The 12,908-nt window shown below is 41.6% G+C and overlaps 1 protein-coding gene across 1 annotated transcript in view; it reads right to left on the reverse strand.

Annotated features, from left to right (window-relative positions):
* Window positions 1-854: 854 nt before the first annotated feature.
* LOC147148555 (uncharacterized) overlaps window positions 855-12,908 on the reverse strand; it is a 29,814-nt gene continuing 17,760 nt past the window's right edge. Inside the window, exons 23-38 of the mRNA XM_086029528.1 lie at window positions 12,775-12,873; window positions 12,542-12,696; window positions 11,479-11,682; window positions 11,081-11,289; window positions 10,882-10,932; window positions 9,988-10,074; window positions 9,840-9,904; window positions 8,169-8,291; window positions 7,907-8,048; window positions 7,672-7,831; window positions 7,131-7,228; window positions 6,920-7,003; window positions 5,921-6,039; window positions 3,372-3,518; window positions 2,229-2,427; window positions 855-1,833 (exon numbers count right to left, since the gene is read on the reverse strand). Coding sequence (XP_085885654.1) covers window positions 1,633-1,833; window positions 2,229-2,427; window positions 3,372-3,518; window positions 5,921-6,039; window positions 6,920-7,003; window positions 7,131-7,228; window positions 7,672-7,831; window positions 7,907-8,048; window positions 8,169-8,291; window positions 9,840-9,904; window positions 9,988-10,074; window positions 10,882-10,932; window positions 11,081-11,289; window positions 11,479-11,682; window positions 12,542-12,696; window positions 12,775-12,873 — 2,143 coding nt within the window. The 3' untranslated portion in view covers window positions 855-1,632. The remainder of the gene's footprint in view (window positions 1,834-2,228; window positions 2,428-3,371; window positions 3,519-5,920; window positions 6,040-6,919; window positions 7,004-7,130; window positions 7,229-7,671; window positions 7,832-7,906; window positions 8,049-8,168; window positions 8,292-9,839; window positions 9,905-9,987; window positions 10,075-10,881; window positions 10,933-11,080; window positions 11,290-11,478; window positions 11,683-12,541; window positions 12,697-12,774; window positions 12,874-12,908) is intronic.

A 12,908-nucleotide genomic window follows, 5' to 3' on the forward strand; every position in this document is an offset into this window, starting at 1 on the left:
CCTTGGGTCAAAAGTTTTCAACTTCAATAAGTCACTGCTTTTGCAATTCATAAAAGTGCACCATTGTCAGTGTTCAACACTTCACGTGAATGCCTCCCACTGAGCTCTGCTTTTGTTGGATTTTGAGATTTTGTTCCTCTTGTGGGCTTGGGGGGCATCACTTATATGCGGGGGTACTGATAAAATAATACAGTCTATAATATAACAATAGCGGTTGTAATTTTGTTTGTTTTCAGTAAAAGCATCATACACAGCACGTGCATGTGGTTACTTGTGAACTTCTAAATGTTTTTAAATTTTATTAAATGAATTGTATTTAAAATGTAAAATACAATACTGGAGGGTCTTAACCGAGGCTACAGAGATTTCTGATGGCTCTATAGCACCTCCAACTTCCCAGCACCGTGCCTGGTTATAGAGAACACAAAAATGATTCCATTTATGTTGCCTGTTTTTCAGTAGGGTGATTAATTGTTACCTTTTACAACCAGGTGATATCTGTATAGTGTGGCCATCAGTCGATGTGCGTACTTTTTGTGATGAAAAAAAAAAAAATCTTCCATTTAGTCAGCTTGACCTTAATGTGGTTAAGTGATTCTCGATGTGTGCTCTGACTTGTTTTGGGGGGAAAACAATGATTGCTCAGTATACGTCAAACCAATGAAACCAGTGGTTTCAAACCACACAAACAGGCCATGTACTCTGCGCAATGTAGTTACTGGAAAATGTATTTCCGCAATACCTGGATTTTTTGCTGCAACCTGAGTCACAAAGGAAATTGAAAACTTCTAATAATACACCAAGCTGGCCTCCAGTTTTTAAATACTGGAGAAGTATATTAAAACAATAGTGGGTTGCTTGTACCAGTATATGTATTTAATTAGAATGTAAGACATAATTATGATATACACCCAACATATGAATGAGGTTGATGATGACGATCAAACATTTAATGCAGCCTACACAAACTTACACATGCATGCTCACAAGCAGACACTGTAATGAGAACAATACACTTGGTTTGTAAACTGCTTTAAATTAAAACATCTATACACTTAAATTTCACTTTATACATCCATCAACAAGTTGACATCAAAAAACAACGATGAACACGTTATTTTACAAATCAAACAAAACGAATAGCATGAATACCTCACGGCCTCGTTTAGTATGTTCACATACATACTTGTTTTTGTATATTGTCTAAGAAAATAAAACTTCAGCGGTGTAAACTATTGACAACACAAAATCAAAATAAGGCCAAAGTTGAATGTACAAAAAAATGTAAACGTTTACTTTTCAACAACAGCAAAAACAAATAACATATTGAAGGTTGTGTGAAGACATAACCCAAACAATGATACAGCTCAGTGAAGTGGACTCAAAGCGGGTTTCAAGCAAAATGTCAAAGTATTGTGATTCATCTGCCAACACAAGCTACAATACCAATATGCTACATGTATTGTAAATAGAAGATGACATACTGTACTTTCTTTCCTTGTGTAAATCGTTAATCCCCCTAGCATGCCATCTACTGTGTGTCATAAAGCCCTCAAAGTTGACCTTAGTTTGCACCGAGCGGCATGTCATTTGCCTCTTCCTGTATGTTGACTTTACCAACAGTTCTTACTTTCACACCTTCCCACCCTCCTCCTCCTCCTCCTCACTCATACACTCCTGCCTGTGATCCATTGGCAGCACGTCCTCCGCGAGGGAAAGCGACAAGTCTGGGTTGTCGTTGAAGCAGGCGAAGGTGGAGAGAAACGTGGTGGAGCTGGCGGGAGTGGCTGAGGGCGTGGAGACGAGCGATGGAAGCGGGGATGAGATGGATGCCTGCAAGAGAGAAGAGAAAGCTTCTCAAACAGTGGCCTCCACTGGTCTATTGAACACTTGAATAAATAACACACCAGACCTCAATTTTCCTTAGGTAGTTGTCAGGCTGTTTTAAATACAGAAGTTGTCATTTGTCTTACTTTTATATTTTATTTGACAGTAAACATCAACTTGGAGCGACATTAAACAGCTTGAAGACTTGTCCTTGATGAATTGTTCACTATCTGCGAAAGAGCTGCTTATTGGCCACCATAAAGTGCTTGTATCTTTAGTCTGCGCTCACAAGTCAAAGCAAAAAAATCAGACCAAATGTCATTTACAATGGAGCTTAAATCATTTGGACTGGGTCAAAATGATACATGATACAAAATGAAAAATACGGTACATGGGTTGACCTGCAGCGAGACGCTCGACTTGTTGGTTTTCTCTTTGACTTGGGCCATGGCTCCTTTGAGTCCAGTGGATTTCTCGGTCATCTCGAGGGCAGCCCTCAGAAGCTTGGGAGTCTCGGGCCTGACAAGGGTGGGCTGGACCTGGGCAGGCTCCTTGGCTTGATCTTTGGGCTCAGGTTTCTTCCCCTTGGTGAGCATCTTCCTGCGGGGAAAGGATGAGAAGAGAACTTGCAAGAAGCACATACAAAGCAGGGAGACAAGATGAGGGTTTGTATACAGTATTTTTCGGACTATAATTTGCACTTTTTTTTTCCATAGGTCGCCTGGGTGTGTGATTTTTTTACTCAGGGGCAACTTGTATATATCATCGCTGTCCTGTGAAAAACACCTATGAACAATTTTGGAATTTTAAAAAATGTTCTGTAACACGGAAACGCCATTCACGTAAAAATGAGAAAAATGAAAAAAAAATGGACATGAGTGTTCTTCACAGGACAGCGACAATGTATACATTTTAGCTCCGACTGGCACCCAAAATCTCTGTTCCCCAGCCATGTTGACTTTTTTTTGGGCGGTTGGCGAATACGTTTGGAACATTAGCGTCAGTTGCCACCTTTGTAGCTAAAGGAAGGTGGCAGTAATATAACGTTTGCCAACTGCCAAAACACAGTAGAAGAAGAAATAGAAGCAGAAGAAGAAGTAGTAGCTATGCCCACGAATGTGTGACGTATTGCTAGTTTAGCATGTGGCTTCCTTACGTCAAAAAGAAGGATTTTACAGGACCAAAAGGCGCAACAATCGACCAGGATTCTACACCCTTAAAACTGCTGGGTCAAGAATTGGACCGACCCATTAACTTGTTTCAACTTTACCCAACTTTGAGTTGTTTTGTATAAAACAACCCAGAAAGTTGGATTCAATATCGAGACACATCTCTTAATCAATTAATTAATTCGACAGTGAATTCTTGATTCTGAAACATTTCTATTCTTTCAGTTTTATGGAACAGTTGGGGAAAGCTATTTTCTGTTGTGTAGGGGATCAACTCCCTATAATAGCCATTGACACGTCCTTTAATTGTAATTAGCAGATGTCCCAAGACTTCTTTCCATCTTTTGGTCAAGAGAAGAGACATCTTTTGCGTACCTGGCTTTCTTGCGCAGCAGTTTTTTAGACTCAGGATAGTGGACCAAAATCTCATTCAGGTCTTTCTTGTCCAGGATGAAGAGATTGGCAAAGCCGTGGGCGATCACGTTGGCGGTGCGCCTGTTGCCCCCGCCCACAGCGAGCAAACTGCCAATCAAAGTGAGGCAGAAAGATTGGAATAATCAATTATTTTGAACTGGGGTCTGTTAACTGCGGTCAAGCTATCACGCTCTCGTTTTTCCGTGTCCAAGCTATCCGCTCTTACGTTTTTAGGTGCGCGCGTATTCCAAACCTTACGGTAAATGCTTTTCCGCATGCTGATAATATGGGCCCCCAGAAAGAAGATTCCACTGGAATGATTTTCTACTTATTGGAGGAATGGTTTTTATGGAAGTCCAAACTTGAGGGGAATGATTTTTGTACTGCATGTACTGTATTTTCTGCAGACTTTGCCTTTAATTAAAAAAAAAAAAAAACTGTACAGTAAAATCAGTCCAAACTTGCCATGCAGATAGTATGGGCCACCAGAAAGAAGAACCCACTGGAATTATTTTCTAGTTATTGGAGTAATGTTTTTTTATGGCAGTTCAAATGTGAGGGAAATGATGATTTCTCTACTGCATGTACTGTATTTTGTGCAGACTTTGCCTCTAATTGTTTTAAAAACTGTTGAATAAAATCAGTCCAAACTCTGTATGCAGATAGTATAGGCCACCAGGAAGAAGAACCCACTGGAATGGTTTTCTACTTATTGGAGGAATGTTTTTTATGGCAATTCAAAGGTGAGGGAAATGATGATTTCTCTACTGAATGTACTGTATTTTGTGCAGACTTTGCCTCTAATTGTTTTAAAAACTGTCGAATAAAATCAGTCCAAACTTTGTATGCTGATAGTATGGGCCACCCGGAAGAAGAATGCATGGAAATGATTTTCTACTTATTGGAGGAATGTTTTTTATGGCAGTTCGAACGTGAAGGAAGTGATGCATTGTGCTCTGTATTTTGTGCACAGTTGCGACATGCGGAAAAGCATTTACCGTAAGGTTTGGAATACGCGCGGACTCAAAAACACAGGAGCGGATAGCTTGACCACGGAAAAACGAGAGCATGATAGCTTGACCGCAGTGTCTGACAACCGCTGCCGTTCCATCGGCCCACCCGTGGGCCGATGGCGTTGTGGCCGCGGGACATTCACTACATACTGAACAACTTCAAAGCATTCCTGGGCATGTTATATATGGTTAGGTGGTTATGGTTAAAACTGAGTTTCCGCAGATTCGAATGATACCAAACATTATATGATACAATCATATCTGCAGGCTCAGCGAGCATTTAAGTCAAAACAATCGCTAACACACAAAAAATATGGAACTCACCATTTAATCCTCAAATGTCCAACACAATTTCATAATCCATCATCAATGATCATATTACGTCAACAAGGGTCCAGTAAAAGCATTCCAGTAATATAGTTAGTCCAAAACAAGCCTGACATCCATAAAGCCACATTATTAGCTGCTACAACCATTACAGGTTGCTATCAAAAAAATATACAGTACATATTACATATGTATGTACATATTTTCCATCGCAGATTTTTAGCTTTGACGGATTTAGCAACACGAGATTTCAAAACATAGGCTGGACCTTATGTTTGATTGATTGCTTACTTGATCCAATAAGCGAATGTTTCCCGTGTCAGGAGTTCAACAACAGCCAATGAACATATTACATGTGTAAATAGTACCACCCCTGCATATGGACGATTCGTCAGCTATGTTTGCAGTTACAACCAAACCTGCTAAACTGGTGATTGATGCATTCAACGACCAATGAAATTCTTAAAAAAATCAAACAATGGAAACTCTTTTGAACAAAAACAAACACCGTGCGTAACTTAACACACTTTCAAAGCCGCCGGCAGCGACATCAGGGCTGTGCGTCAGAGCGCACGTCATATCAGTCACCTTCTTTGATTTTTTTGCTGGTTTTTTAAATCTGGATGTAGGATACGATATCGGCAAGTCTTACTATTCATTAGAACTCATGATTGTTGAAGCGTTCAACAATAGCAGCCTTTTCTCCTACGTACATGAACATGGTTGCAATGGGATCACCCAAATGGCACACTTTTGGTTCGCCTGGAAATCCCCTGTAGAATGCAAATTTTATCTGTCGTTTTATTGTCAAATTTGAAATGGAATTGGAGGAGCCTTTGAGCTGTAATCCTGTTGTGTTATTTAGTCCACCACGCTAATACAAAATTTTCCAGGCAGATTTTTGGAAAAGAAAAAAAAAGGCGGGCATAAAATCCGCCTTCTTTTATGTATTCAAACCTCCGTAATTCAGTGCCAGTAGCACTTAAGAAGATTCTGACAGTTGAGGAGAAATCTTCAAAATGGTATCTTAAAAAAGAGACCAAAACTATGCTGATACTCCAAATGGTTCAAGTACAGCTTCAGTTTTACTTTGAGTGCACCTTTTTAGGCGTTCAGGTAATAATACCAGGAGAATTGCAACGGTTTAAAGCACATTTCAAGCATCTTTACCTAATCTCGCCAAAAACGGAGCCGGCACTAAGCGTGACAAAAACTGTCTTCCCATCTGGTCCTCCAACCACCTGCACCTCCCCGGCCTTGATGATGTACATCTCCCGACCGACCTCGCCCTGTGGAGGAACACGGCGAGAGGCAAATGATGAAATCATTATTAAGCAGCAGTTGGAGCCTTATACCAGATGACTTGAGAAATGGGTTACAACCTGAGCTGATCTCTTGCCACTCACAGGAGTGACACACAGAGGCAGACAATCATTCACAATTGACACTTTGAGTAGGCTATTGCACTGAAAAAGAAAACACACCTAGCTGCCACCTACACTTGTTTTCAACAACCTCAAAAGAACTACAGGATGTCCCTCAAGTCTGGAATCGGGGGGGAAAAGGACATTTCATTAAATAGCAAGTAAAAATCTATGGATAAAAGGACCACTTTGCAATTCTGCCACTTTGATTTATCAAACGCTAAAACCAATCCATGAGGCAACTACATATTGTTAATAACCCGTGTTACTGTTATTTTGAAAAATTGCTAAATCACAGCTCTCTTTGGGGTTCCAGGATTTTCGGGTGGCCCGAAGCTCTGTATCCCACGAGCAGTGGCAGTTTATGGCATGTGCATTCTGTGTGCACAGACCTAACGTCTCCCAAAATAAAAATAAAAAATGCTATGTGAAAGTGTTTATAAGTTTCTTTGCGTATCTAGAATTATTATTGATTATTATTAGCAGTAGTCACAGTAGTTTTCAGGAGTCTTGCACCCATGGAGAATGTTGGTGTTGCAATGCTCTCCTTTTTTTTAACACACACACCTTTACATTGCCCCTCCCCTTTTTTTACTTAATAAATTGACGACAATGTGTACTTTTCTGCAATTTCCAACATATGTTGGAAGTGATATTGTATATTATTAATATTGTAAGTGAATAAAGTATTCTGTTTTATTTGCCTATATTTTTTCCAAGCTTTGGGAACCCCTGTAAAACCTACCTTTTTGCAGACATAATCCCCTGGCAGGTAAACCACTGATCGCAGGCTCTTTAACATGTCAAAGATCATCTGTTGATCGCAGCCCTGTCAAAAAGGACAATCACACTTAACTCAGACTTAGGTGGGTCTGTTGCTTGGTATTTGTTTATATTGCGATGACATGCAATGCAATCATTCATTATTATAGTAAAACTGAACGGCTTTAACGTACCTGAAAGAGAGGGACTTTGCTGACGATTGCGTAATTGACATCTATGGCGATGTCCAGACGCATCTTATCTGGCAATTGAGTCAACAGGTCCTGCTCGTCTAGGTGGACGGACAGTGTTGGAACATTTATTAGTACCTGCACATTGTATCTTTCTACATACCATACATGAAATTAGGTATACCTGCATTATCTAAAGAGATTCAAAATCCAAATCAAAATTTGTAAAATATTACAAATGTAATAGTAGGTTTTGAATGCCACTGTCAGAGAGATTCATTTAATGATATGTTCATTATCGGTGTGCAGCGGTGTCGAACTACATTACATCATACTGAAAGCTATTCATAATATTTTGGCTACATCATTAGCCTACATGAGAGGGTCAAAATATAAGACACATTTTTCAGTGTCATGTCATGCTACACCTAATGTAGTGCCAAAGAGCTAACGCATCAAATAATAAAAGCAGGCAGTGGTGAAAAGTTAAGCGGAACACTTCACTGTAAACTTTCATGCTACTCTCAAGGGCTCATTTCCTTACCCAGCATGCCTTGTGATTGCCATGTGTAGTTGTACCAGGTTTTGACTCTGTTCTGGACATCTTTGGGGATGCGATATGAAGACATGTATTTAATGGTGTTGTCCATACAGGTACGGTAGTACGTCTGACTAGCTGTGGCCGCACCAACGACATCACGCATCTGAGAAGAAATACCTTCGCTATGTACAGTACCTTTGTGTTTCTACTTGTTTTTTGTTTTTTTTCTGAAACCTACCTGCCCAATCATAATAGAAAAGACAAAGACTCCCACAAAGTAGTTGATGAGCTGGAAGACAATCTCAAACAGAGTGGTGGGATCTGGCAACCCCCCGATGGTGATGAGGGTCTTTACCGCAAAGTAGTAACAACGGATGTAACTGTGGGAAGAAAACATTGACAGGAAGCAGGATTGCATGAAATGAAATTAAGTTATCGTATTTGATTGTTGTCTTTTATCTGGAAAACCAAATAAAACATGCAACGTCTGTTTCACCGACCTGTTGCCTTTGCCGTCGTACACCCACTTAGTGGAACCCAGTCCTTTGAAGGCGGAGCCCCAGTAGTAGAGGCAGGCGTTGCAGTGGAGACAGTAGAGAAGATATGTGGTGGTCCGGATCACCCTGAAATACAACAGAAAGGAAATTATCTCTTTGGTATTTAAAGGAAGGACGTCAACCCAAACATATTTTTGTCAAGAATATGTTCCATGCAGGCCCACTCGTTGAAACAGGGCATTCTGATAAATATTAAGTTTGTGGAATAAGTGTTAATCCATTCGTTTTTAGCCATCTCTGGGGGCGGCCATTTTGTCTTCTGTCGACTGAAAATGACATCACAACTGCTCACAATGTCCAATCACGGCTCAGATTCAGAAAACAGGTCAGCCGTGATTGGTCGTTATCTGAGCCCTGAGCAACTGTGATGTCATTTTTAGTCGACAGAAGACAAAATGGCCGCCCCCAGAGATGGCTAAAAACGAGTGCATTTTGCTGCTTAACTTATATTCCACAAACGCAAAATTAATCAGAATGCCGCGTTTCAACTAGTGGGCCTGCTGGGAACATAAAAATATGCTTGGGTTGACTTCCGCTTTATGAGTATGCTAAAGGTGTGGATAAAGACAAAATATTAAGAGTTGTGTTGTATCGGGATTGCAGTGGCAGTGATTCCCAACCACTGTACACTTCCAAAAACTATAAATGATTTACAATTCATACTTGTTAATTTATCTATGCCAGCGACATACACTGACAGGCAGAACAATCAATTGATTTTCTACTACATGGCAGAAGGGAAGATGCATATTTATAACCAGTGACTGTACTTTTTGTGTTTTTCTGTTCGATGGTTGAATAATTATGCACCAGCCTCAACTATCAATATTATCCAAGTATGTGCCGGCACTCACTTTATGACCATTTAAAATTTTTCATATGTCTGTTTTATTACATCATGCTTTTAAAAGAGTGGCTATTATGTTATTTACCGCTCTGCTTTTTTCGTTTTAATTTCATGACACCATCGAGATAGTTTGTTTTAATGAATGCTGATTAAGAAAAATGTCTGACTGAGGCAAACCCCGGGAGGGTTAATTCACCAATAAACTCGTTGCAAAATACTATACATAAATGCAAATGCTTGAAATGGAATGTGTTGTCAGCCAACATATCATCACAATATGTACGTACATGTGAGGCAGATGTCCTAACCAGTCCACCATGCCGCCCACTTATAGCCATTGATCCATTTTCTAAACTGCTTATTGTATTCAGAGTCGCAATGGGAGCCCACAGCGGGTATCCATTCACACTCACATTCAGACCGTCACTGAGTGGGGACTGAACCTACGCTGCCTGAAGATCACACAAGTCATGCTGGTGACCCACTATACTGTCAGTGACCTTTTCATTCATTTGTAAACCTTAATATGCAAGAAGACTGTTTCCAAAACTTCCCATTAATATCGATTATCACAGAATTGCGGTACATATTGTGACAATATCGGTGCTACTATATCGGAAAAGTTACTGTGGTAATATACAGTGGTGGGTTTCTTTCGGTGTGGGAGTTTTTTCTTATGCTTATTATCAACTGGTCAAACATTACTGTATGTAGTGCAGAAGAGAAGAACAGGACTGAAAGTTAACAACAAAGTCAAGACAGCTCACCTGTAGATGTAGGCTTTGGTCAAGATGGCCTCTAAACGCTCATTGAATTCAAAGAATGAGTTGATCTAGTGACCATTGATGGAAAACACTATTATTCTCAGTGTTATTGATGTCCAGAAGGATTTTTTTTAAATGTGAAAATGCTCACCTTGAGTAACCGGGGCAGGCGCAGAAGAGGATTGATGCCAGTTTTGAAATAGAAGAGCTCCAGTGGAACAAGACTGGCCACATCAAACTGAAACAGACACACACAGTAAATGCTCACTGATTGGTTATTTCTTGATTAGGAATGATTTCATCAAATTGGAAACAAGATGTAAATATGTAAAGTTAAGAGTATCCATCCGTTATCCATTCTCGAAACAGCTTTTCCTGTTTGGGGGACCGGGAAGCTGGAGCCTACCACAGCTCACGACTGAACTGGTCCGCAGTCAATCACAGGGCACATGAAGAAAAAACAATGCTGACTTTATGGAAGTCAGTATGAGTGAATCACTACACCGTCAGTGACTATAGTTTAAGAATAATATTACAAATTAAATGGAATTATCAATGTAAATTTGTCTACTAGAGAGAGCAACAACTAAAATATAATGAATAATTATTCAACTCCATCAGCGATAGTATGAGATGCCCGGTCATCCGTGTAATGCCGCTGCTCCTCCGCATTGAGAGGAGCCAGATGAGGTGGCTCGGGCATCTGGTTAGGATGCCTCCTGGACACCTCCCTGGTGATGTGTTTGGGGCACATTCTACTGGGAGGAGGCCCCGGGAACGACCCAGTACATGCTATAGAGACTAACGTCTCCCGGCTGGCCTGGGAAGGCCTCGGGATCCCTCCGGAGGAGCTAGACGATGAGGCTGGGACGAGGGAAGTCTGGGATTCTCTGCTAAAGCTGCTGCCCCCGTAACATGACGCCCGGATAATTGGAAGAAAATGGTTGGATGAAAATGGATGGATGGAAATGTTCCTACTTGCATATATATTCGGACAAATACACAAAAACCATTGTTCGAGGTGCCTAAACATATACGCTCTTACCTTGAAACGTTTGGTTTTCATGTAATTCTTTCTCATTTCTTTTGTGTCACACTGTTTAGAAAAGAAAAACGTGCTATTATAAACATAATCTCTGTAGATCCTAAACAATTTTCCACAGCTGACTCAGAATATAAGAAGACAAAAAAAAATAATTTTCACCATGAAATAGCAATTAATTATGGAATATATTAGCACTCACAACTATGTCCCCTCCACGGACAAACTGCAGACGTGGCTGGAAGACGGTGATATCCAGGATGTAAATAAGGTCACAAAGGTAGTCAGTCAGCAGCCAGTAGTAAATATTGCCTGGTGTCTGGTAGGGGAAAGCCCAACGCACTGGGATGAACCACACATTCCAGTTCCACGCCAGCGATACCAAGAACATCCACAGGACATACATTAAATCTGGGGGAAGAGATGCGCATAGAGAGGATGGAGGGCATGGCAATGAGAGATTGAGAAAATGATGTCATTATTAAGAAGTAGGACGATCTTGTTTGGATTTTTCATCACTACGAAGCTAAAGCATGCTAATAGTGAATTGAGGAGCATTGCTGGTGGTGACAAAGGAGGGAGAGGGGGGGGATTTCTCACTGGTGAAAGGGTCGATGCTGGCGGGGAAGCGGTAGCGCACATAGGCTCGTGTCCGTTGAGGGGATTTCACCTGACGGCCGGACTTCTCTTCCTCTGCTTCACTGTCGGCTCTCGCTCCTGACGGACCAGGGAGATCCTCAGCATCTTCCTTGTCCACAGGCTGAGCAGCAGGAGCAGGCTGCAATACTTGGGCCTTTGGAGGAGCTGGTGACAACACACAGGTCATGGGGGAGAAGTGTTTGGGTCACACAAGCCTACTTTTGATGCAGTTACATTTGGAGTGTGACAACAATAATTCAGTGTTATGAAATCCATTCATGCATTTTCTTCTGCTTTTCCGGGGTCGGGCCACGAGGCCAGACTTCCCTCTCCCCAGCCACTTCGTCCAGCTCTTCCAGGGGGAACCCAAGGCATTCCCAGGCCAGCCGGGGGAGACATATTCTCTCCAGTGTGTCCTGAGTCGTCGCCGGGGCCTCCACCCGGTGGGATGTACCCTGAACACCTCACCAGGGAGGCGTCCAGGAGACATCCTAACCAGATGCCCGAGCCACCTCATTTGGCTCCTCTCGACACGGAGGGGCAGTGAAAGAGAGTGTGAGTCCCTCTCCGATGACATAGCTTCTCACCCTATCTCAAAGGGAGAGCTTGGACACCCTGTGGAGGAAACTCATTTTGGCCGCTTGTATCCAGGTTCTTGTTCTTTCGGTCACGACCCATTGCTCGTGACCGTAGGTGAAGGTACACTCTAAAAACAGTTGGGTTAAAAATAACACAATCTTGGGTCAAAAATGGACCGATACATAAATTGGGTCAATTTGACCCACTTTCTTACATTGTTTTGTACAAAACAGCCCAATTTGGGGGTTAATTTGTACAAAAGCATCAATTTTTTTAGGTTGGCAAAACAACCAAGAAAGTTGGGTTGTATATATATATGTATGTATATATATATACACTATATATACACAGCATATATTCTCTATAGGCGTACATACATAGTATACAGTATATCATTCCTTATAGCTGCAATCAATGGCAGATGAAAACGTTGCGTGTCACTCACAGGGGATGATGCTGTCCTCGTCAGAGCTGTCAGGGTCTATGAGTTTCTCTTTGGCCTTCTCCGTCCTCTCCTTAAACATGCGGACCAGCTCCTGAAGACGCTCATTGACCGCTGTGCTGGTCTGACTGGCGGACGATGACGGACGGTCTCGCAAGCTAAGCAAAATAAAGACGCACGTCATCACGGGGGAGCCTCCTATCTTCTGTCTATGTGTGTGGCTGTATGGTACTCACGGGTCATCGGAGCTGTGGATGCTGGACTGGCTGGCCCAGGCTCTGACCGGGATGCGTGCTTCCTCATCATCATCCTCACTTTGAGATTGCAGCCTCCTACTAAGTAAGAATAGTTTGAGGGAGTTTTATCACTG

This window comes from Filicampus tigris, chromosome 4 (genome assembly GCF_054856515.1).
Source record: "Filicampus tigris isolate MCC_2025a chromosome 4, RoL_Ftig_1.0, whole genome shotgun sequence".
NCBI lineage: Eukaryota > Metazoa > Chordata > Actinopteri > Syngnathiformes > Syngnathidae > Filicampus > Filicampus tigris.